This window comes from Lotus japonicus, chromosome 1 (assembly GCF_012489685.1).
Source record: "Lotus japonicus ecotype B-129 chromosome 1, LjGifu_v1.2".
In the NCBI taxonomy this organism is placed as follows: domain Eukaryota; kingdom Viridiplantae; phylum Streptophyta; class Magnoliopsida; order Fabales; family Fabaceae; genus Lotus; species Lotus japonicus.
The window spans coordinates 67,010,828-67,019,378 of NC_080041.1; the positions used below are offsets into that span (position 1 = coordinate 67,010,828).

At 35.0% G+C, this 8,551-nt stretch overlaps 1 protein-coding gene across 2 annotated transcripts; it reads right to left on the reverse strand.

The window, feature by feature from the left end:
• Window positions 1–2,838: 2,838 nt before the first annotated feature.
• Window positions 2,839–7,586, reverse strand: LOC130740756 (serine carboxypeptidase-like 42). Of its 2 annotated transcripts, none has more exons than XM_057593452.1 (11): window positions 7,563–7,586; window positions 6,833–7,101; window positions 5,846–5,953; window positions 5,651–5,743; window positions 5,199–5,291; window positions 4,772–4,857; window positions 4,330–4,608; window positions 4,109–4,242; window positions 3,860–3,952; window positions 3,649–3,766; window positions 2,839–3,201 (listed from the first exon to the last, which is right to left on the reverse strand). In XM_057593452.1, exons 2-11 carry the CDS (start codon window positions 7,080–7,082, stop codon window positions 3,034–3,036), a joined length of 1,422 nt encoding a protein of 473 aa, XP_057449435.1. In that variant the 5' UTR covers window positions 7,083–7,101; window positions 7,563–7,586; the 3' UTR covers window positions 2,839–3,033. The 2 variants fall into 2 exon arrangements, with proteins under 2 accessions (XP_057449435.1, XP_057449427.1); XM_057593444.1 differs by lacking the exon at window positions 7,563–7,586 and adding an exon at window positions 7,421–7,556.
• Between the last annotated feature and the right edge of the window lie 965 nt (window positions 7,587–8,551).

Genomic DNA, 8,551 nt, shown 5'->3' on the forward strand with positions numbered 1-8,551 from the left:
GTAATAGATTAATTACTATGGTTGCACACGAAAGTGTAGTATTAGAACTCACATAGGGATGACAATTTCCATCCAAAAATGGAGATTCCTGTGGGGACTGCTTCGTTTGGGGCCCCGATCTTGGGGAATTTTTCCCTGTGAGGATGAGGACAGGGATGAAAATGCCTCCGATAAGAATTTGGGGGCGAGGATGGGGATCACTCTCCCTGCTCTGTGGGGTCACGGCCCTGTATATATAAGTAAAAAATACAATAACGTACTTCCAATATTGAATTACCTACGATGAAGACTTCACATTTTGGATGAGTTAAATGCTTGAGAGAATATTTTGAGTTTTATACTTCCCATTTTAAATGAATTGAATTTAGTACTTTACCTTTTAAATTGTTTATTTAGTAAAACTTCACATATTGTGTGATGAATTTCATTTAATATTATTTTAACTTTGTTACATATTTGTATGGAATTTGATGCAATTGCATTATCACTTGTATTTTTAAAATTTATTAAATTAACTTATGTATTTTATATATTTATTTTAAAATTTTAATGACATACTCGGAATCCCCGAGGGAAGATAGGGAACGGGAATGGGGTGAAAATTCACCCCGTCATGGGGAATGGGGATGGGGACGGGGAGCGGGAAGACTCTCCCGCCCCCGCCCCCGCCCCGCGCGGGTGACACCTAATACAGTGGGGGTTGGGAGAGCGAAACTCACTCCCACCTTGTTGCAATGCAGGGGCGTATCCAGGATTTTCTTGTTGGAAGGGGGCGAAATATAAGACTAAAAAAAATCCATTGAAAGTTATATAAACTTTAAATAGTAAAAAAATATTTAAATACAACTCTTCGTTCTTTCATAGTACTAAATTTTTTTATTATGGTATCCCGATATAAACAACTAATAAATTTCTGAGAATACCATCTTCAATTTTGTTGCGAAGCCGAGTTTTAACAACTTTCATTACAGAAAAAGATCGCTTTGTAGATACTGTTGAAAAAGGGAGTGTCAAAACAAGACGTATCAATCTATTAACAAATGGAAACATTGTTGCTTTTCCTGCTTCAACTAACTTCTGGTAAAACTCGGATAAACTAGAAATTTTTTCTAAATTAGGATATTGGGAAACATGTGAATGATAATGTCTCAATTGGAACGTCAAATTCTTTTTTTCAGGCTTGGAAAAATACCTATAGTCGATGACCATTTCAAAATTCTTGGGGGGGCGATGACCCCTGCCTAGATACGCCCCTGTTGCCATGTCTAAGCGCATCGGCTTTTCAAACCCAATTGGGGTTATTACTCGACCTAGAACTTCCTTGTTGTTTATTTGTCCTCAGAAGCATTCAAGAAGAGCTCTAGTTAGATCAATAAGAATTGAGTCTCAAAGAAAGAAAGATCATTCCACACAAGTGGCTCCATTTCAATTACTCAGTATGCACGCCATATTTTAAGTGTTTCAAATATATCACTTATATCTAAGCCAAGTTTTTTGTGTACATTCACTTATTTGTATCGTAAATCCTTATCTTCATTGTTCTAGGAAAAAATTGGGCAAGATGGTGTATGTGAAGTAGGTCGTTCGAGCTACACGTACACTACTTGAAAGAAGGACAATACTCCCTCCGTTCCCTATTATAAGTCACATTTTTTTGAAAAAAATTTGTTACAAAATATAAGTCACTTTCTAATATGTAGGAAGCATTAAATAATTTTTTCAAAGTTCACCCCATATTTAATATGAAAGAGATGATAAACTTTAGAAGTATTAACTTGGAGAGAGAAAATCATAGGAAAGTAAATAAGGGTAATCTAGGAAAGTAAATCATTTTTTTACAAATTTATTACTAATAACTACTTTTCTTAATCTAAGAAAATTAGTTATTTGTAACTTATATATAGGAACGGAGGGAGTATCACATGCATCTACTTATTTTTTATTTCACTAGTCTCAGTTTGAGTAGAGACTTGAGATCATGAACCCATTGGGCTTTTGTGATCCCTATTTCCAAGACCCATAAACTCATGTTTTCCTCAAGTCCTCAACCCCTGTCTCCTATCAAGTATACTATACAAACAAGCTCTATATCTCAGCAGTCCTCATATGCTTCCAATGAGGCGTTAGCATAAATTTAGTGGACACGCGAAAAAAGGTTGAGGGAGCTAAGAATCATGAGCCTAACCCATCGCTTCTGATTTAGGGCTCCAACAGGTTCATCCAATAATACAACAACGGTTGGATGGGCTGAGGGAAGAGAAGTGAGTGTTATATCAAAGAAACTCAAGCTTTGAAGAGAAGGAGACCTTTATGAATTCTGCCTTCCAAAGGTTCACACAAGAGTTGACTACCTAACATTAGATGCAGCACGTTGATGCTTTCGCTGCTACTCTATCCACTCTTCTTACTGATATTCAGTTACGAGCAGCAGTGACGGAGACAGAAATTTGAAACTAGGAGTGTCAAGAACAAAGAACTTTGTATGCCTACAATAATTTCAACAACTCACATATATATGTATGACATGAAGAAAAAAAAATTGAAAAGCTTGGGGTACGGTGTCATGGCACCACCATGTCCCCCTTCCTTTGCCACTGACCAGCAGGACATTGAGGAGGATGAGGATAGTGACAACTTAGCGGGTGAGGAGCACTCCGAGGACAATTTTTTTTGGTATTTTAAATTGCTCTCGCGATTTCAAGCAATGTCGGACAAGCCAGCATTTAATATTTTACTATTTAGCACCACTAAGTTCTAACTTTTAGCTGAAACATGTAGAAGTATGTGCTTTCAAATAAAGAACGAAGATGCAAAGCAGTGAATGAATAGAATAAGAAGTACGAAAGAATGGACTTTTATTCCACCACTTTCCTTTATGTTTTCCATACAAATAGCCAATGGCCTTTCAAATAAATAGACACTTCTAAATTTCAATTTCTTTTTCACTGCTTCATCTTTTGGGCTAAAGTCTTGAGCTCTAGGAATCAATTGAAGGGTGTGTTTTGTTTGTGTTTGGCAGATCCAACTTGTTAATTATTCATCAATTGAAGGGCGTGTTGTGTTTGGCAATCTGCTACCACGCACAAAGGCACTGAATAGACCAAGTGCTCTTGATGGCTGTGCATAAGGTACCATGTGAGCAGCTCCCCTTACTGTGGCGAAAGTCAACAAATTTCCATATTCTGTTACCCAACCTCCAACCTGCATATATATATATGTGTCACCAAATTATCATTAATTTATAACTTGATTAACATCTTTGTATCAATTTATTTTTTTCTCAAAATTAATTCTGGTAACCAGAAGCTACTTATATAGGCTTTTTTTCTATAACACATTTTAGCTTTAGAATCAATTGTATAACAACTTCTAAACATATTATAAATGAAATTACAAAACCATACTATACTATCAATTTATGACTTGATTAGCATAGGAAACCATACTAAATGCTTATTTGTTCTCCAAATCAATTCTGATATCAAGAAGCTAGTAACGGAACATCTTTCCGTAATGGATTTTAGTTTTAGAATCAATTTTAGCGCATGTTTGGATACACGGTCAAGGAATTCTAAACATACTATAAATAAAATTACAAAACCATAATACAGAAAAATGAAGTATTTTTCAATGGAAATTGTTAAGTACCTGGCCTTTGTGGAACCAAGCTCCATATGGGACTGTAACCTTGTACTGCAGTTCATGAGCTAGTTCACGAATGAGTGTTCGAGAACCGAGTAATGGCACAACAGAATCTTGGTCTCCACTGTGATAATTTAAGGTAAATAATTAGAGTACGATCAAGAAAAAAAGGTAAACTGTATATAGGAAATGATGACTGGCTTGTTGAAATCATTACCTGAAAACCCATACTGGAATATGGTTTTTAACGATCCGTTTGAGAATTGGAAGGATATTGATTTTAGGATCAGTTTCGCTATAATTCAAAACCCTGCAATGAAGATGTGCTTAGATCAGTCATTTCAGCAGTGAAAGTAGCAAATAAGTCGACAAATTTTAATAGTTCGATCCATATATATCGTGAATGCGTGAATGTAGGCATTATTGCTGAAGATTACAAATGTTTGATATATAATTAGCGACTTACGGACTGCACATGGACCACTTATATGGAAGATTGGTACGGTTTGCATGCAGAGCCTTCTGAACTTCAGGGAGGTTGAAGTACAGGCTTCTTTCAAAACTCATACAGACATCAACACCTATGCTTATTTTAGTAGCCTGCATTAAACGTAATCAAATTAATTATTTGTTTATAAATTCATAAAAATAATTACCAGAACAGAAGAAATGAAAGGGGCTAAGTACAATTTTTTTCAGCCTCAGTTCCTGTTGAACTATGGATGGATAGCACACATCCAGAATCACATCATAGTTGTTTATGTAATCGCCAACAATCTCATTAGCTTTGTTCATGGCATCGTTGCATGCTTTAGACTCATTGTGAGTAGAGGTGAAGGTGTAATCATCAAAATCACAATCATTCATAATCGCCATGCCAATTTCATCAGAAATCATTCCATGAGACCAGAAATATTCATATGTTGCTTCTGCATCACGTTCCAGTTTCAGAAGTGGGTTTCCAATCTAACAAAAAAAAAAGAACAAGAGAAAATGATAAATCTCATCTCTTAAGAGCATCTTTCAGCATAACAAAGACTAGTCCAAAAGACCAAAAGTAACACAAATATAAAACTTATGAGTAAATTAAGCCAAAAGATATCACATGAATGGGATCTTAGTATCTTACAGCAAGTCCTTTAATGTTGAATTTGAAGCTAGTTGAATGAGCATTGTAATCCAGAACAGCATTAGCTAACTGTGGTATGTAATGTCCTGCATGACATTAAAAATGTAAGAAACAAAATTATATCACAGAGCAACAGAAAACAGAATAAACGCAAAATGGGAAACAAGAGGGGGAAAAAAGAAGGACAAAAACACAATTTCTTGATTAAATTATATAAAATGGACAATAACTTCATAGTAGTCATGATGATGGCATAGTTATCATCAGCATGTGGATAAATAATATAGAATAAAAAGTTGAATCTCATTTCAGAATCACGTCAGCTGAATATAAACAGAATATTTTGAAACTCGAGACCAACTTTTCTGAACTTCAAAACAATAGAATAAGTTAATTTGAATTGGGATTCGATTATTTTTTGTTGCACCTGCATAGCTTTCTCCAGTAAGGAACAGCTTCCTTGATCTGTAGGAAGGAAACTTCTCGTACCATTTCAGCATGAACAAAAGCAGATCATTGGCTGTCAAAAACAAAAAAAAAACAAAAATTATGTTCACATCCCTTAGTAAAATTTGAAATTTTGCATAGATAATCACAAAGTATGGTGTATTAGCCAAGAAGAAAAGTTTATAGCAAGTTTGGTTCCACGGTGAAATGCTACTAGTTTTAGCTTTTGATTGCAGGTTTGGAAACTCGTTCGAAAATGATAATGAAGTCAAAATCATGATGAACAAAAGAAAAAACTATGGAAAATTGTTTCCATCCACCGTGGTTTTTGAACGAGATTCCAAACAACGTATTGATTTATATGTAAATTATGAAACCAAACATGCGAGATTATGACAATAGAAGTGAATATACAAAGGCCACCCTCTTTACCTGAGGAGGCATCTCCAGTGTTATAATCAGAAGTTGTATTTGAGTATGACCAACCAACACCAGCAGGAGACTCCACAAAGAGGAGGTTAGATGCTATGAAAAAGACACAAAATCATCAGCATCAGGATTCAGGAACTAATGTACACCCAAATTATTCACCAACATTAAAAGAAAAACTGGTGTCACATAAAATACCTTTATTCCAAGCCTTTGAATTTCTCCTGAGACCACGTCCATCACCACTAGGAAAAAAGGGACCTAGTTCAGTAAAGGCACCTCCTCCAATTGAAGAACACCCCGGACCTGAGAAAGACGGGCACTTGATGAATTGAAGTTGTATACTTGTATATATGAAAGTTAACAGCTTAAGGTAAAGTAATTGCAACATGTGAAAACCTCTATAATTTGATTTGAAGTTTGAAAATCCTTTTACCATTTATTCAGAAAACAATATCAATTTTGATGCTTCTGTGAGTAACCTCTGAGTTTCGTAATTGATTTTGAGTGAAGAGAAACTGATACAAACATGCTAGCCTATTGTAGTTTTCATTTAAAAAAATTATGTATCTATGAACTGTGGATACACTACTGAAAAGCCAAAGTCATGAAATTTCAAATTTTTTGATCACATGATCTGTCATTGTGAGGGGCAAGGAAACAGGATTTTCCACCAGTAAGACAAAACAACTTGAGTTGATAGGGACAAGACAGATAGATAAATGGCACCCAACTATGCTTTTCAGAAAAGGATAAAAATCATCATAAGAACAAGTATGAGGATGAAAAGACAAGACAAAATAGCCTAAAAGGAAAATGGGGGGAAGAAACAAGCTAGAGACATTGACTAGGCATTAGGAATGAAACAAGGATGAAAATTGATTCCATGAAAACTCAAAATCTCATAACAAGAATAATGAAGAAATTACAGTAGCATAAGCAATAGCAATTAAACAACATGAGAATAATAAGGGTATAATATAACCAACCTCCATTGAGCCAAAGGGTGAGGGTGGGGGGAAGAAACAAGCTAGAGACATTGACTAGGCATTAGGAATGAAACAAGGATGAAAATTGATTCCATGAAAACTCAAAATCTCATAACAAGAATAATGAAGAAATTACAGTAGCATAAGCAATAGCAATTAAACAACATGAGAATAATAAGGGTATAATATAACCAACCTCCATTGAGCCAAAGGGTGAGGGGCTTGTTGCCATGGTCATGTTCAGCCTCCACAAAATAGTAGAACAAGCTCTTTCCATGCTTGACATCAATATCAACATATCCAGCATATTGCCTGAACCCAACCTTGGGTTGACCAGGCAATTTCACCACCAGATCCTCAGCAGGGTACCCATCTACCCAAACAGGGCCCACCAAGCAGGCAAATCCAACCACAACCAAAAACCCAACTACCCAAGACCCTCCCATTTCAAAGAGTCACTGAATGCTGCAGCCAATTTGAAAATGAGTACAACAACACTAAAGAACATGTATTTATACTATCTTATCAACATACAACAATACATTTTTAATTTGACCCTTATATTTTACACTATTTGCATTTCAAATTTGAAAAACTATTTAAAGCATACCTTGTACTATTATATCAATTAAGGCAAATGTATTAAACCAAACCAAATAGGCTTTTTACCCTTTACAAAAGGTAACTGCATTTCTCAATGAAACAGTAAGAATAGAATAATTATAATTATGAATTATTGAGGAGATTCTGCTAAATATGAGGGTTGAGTGAGGCACGTGAATACCAAGATTTGCTTTTAGCAGAAAGTGTGAATAATTCCTAGTAGCTTAAAACGTGAACTGCATAGTGAGAAGATGCTTCAAATGCGTGAGTGAGTGAATGAATGGCATGGAATGCATTAATCTTGTACTGTTAAATAGATAGACCTGAAAAACAGAAAGAAACAGCCAGAAGAACAGAAAGTGGCATAGTGGTGGTGGCGGTTTCTACTAAGCAAAGCAAGGGGCTTGTTTCCTTGTATGGCTTCACAGTCACATTGGCATCTTCGCCTGTAACCAACTGTAGATAAAACGTGACAAACTTGATAAGATGAGTACTTTATATGTTTTAGATATGAGTTGAGTATACAGTTTCCGTTCATTTTGTCTCTTTCTTCAAATATTGAAAAACACACTCTTAATCATGAGTCAGCAAGTCAAAAAAGTGGAAAAACCCAAGTTTGTGTATTCTTTTTCTTGGACTAATTAGCTGGCAGATTCATGATTCGTGTGCATTCTGAAAGGGAAATTTATTAATTTGTTTTATATTTATTTTTACATTGTATTTTATCTTATTTTTCTAAGTGAGACCATCTTCCTCCAATGAGAGAACAGGGAATGGAACAGCAAAGATAAAATTGGTTCGGTATATATAGTGTATAGTATATACCCTTAACCCTTGTGTTGGAAGGCGCAGTGCAACTAGGGCCCCATAATTTAGCCGCATTTGATGTAGTAGTCTCACTTTTGCGTCTCATCACTTACTATGCCCAATTGTTTTTTAATCACAAGTACTTTAGACAATTTTATTCGACTCATGGTCAAAGTCAAAAGTCTTCCAAATGTGACACTCTTATGTAACATTAAGGGTCTGTTTGGTGGTAATGACAGAATAGGATGTGACAGGATAATAATCATATCCTGTTGTTATCTGTTGTTTGTTGTGCCAGTAGGATAAGATAACACTATCATGTGTCATATCTTATCATGCTCATCATATGTAAATGTTATCCTGAGGAGAGAGCTATGATAGAAATATGATATCAATTATATATTTTCTTTCAGTATCATAACTCCAAATTAATTTATTATAATATTATATAATTTATAATTTATAATAATATTAATAAATAAATATAAAAATATTAATGTAAATA

Coding starts and splice junctions, on each gene's coding strand:
- LOC130740756 (XM_057593452.1), bottom strand. CDS start 7,082: ATGGGAGGGTCTTGGGTAGTTGGGTTTTTGGTTGTGGTTGGATTTGCC. Junction 5,292..5,650: donor CACTGGAGATGCCTCCTCAG/GTAAAGAGGGTG, acceptor TGTTTTTGACAG/CCAATGATCTGCTTTTGTTC. Junction 3,953..4,108: donor AAGTGGTCCATGTGCAGTCC/GTAAGTCGCTAA, acceptor TCTTCATTGCAG/GGTTTTGAATTATAGCGAAA.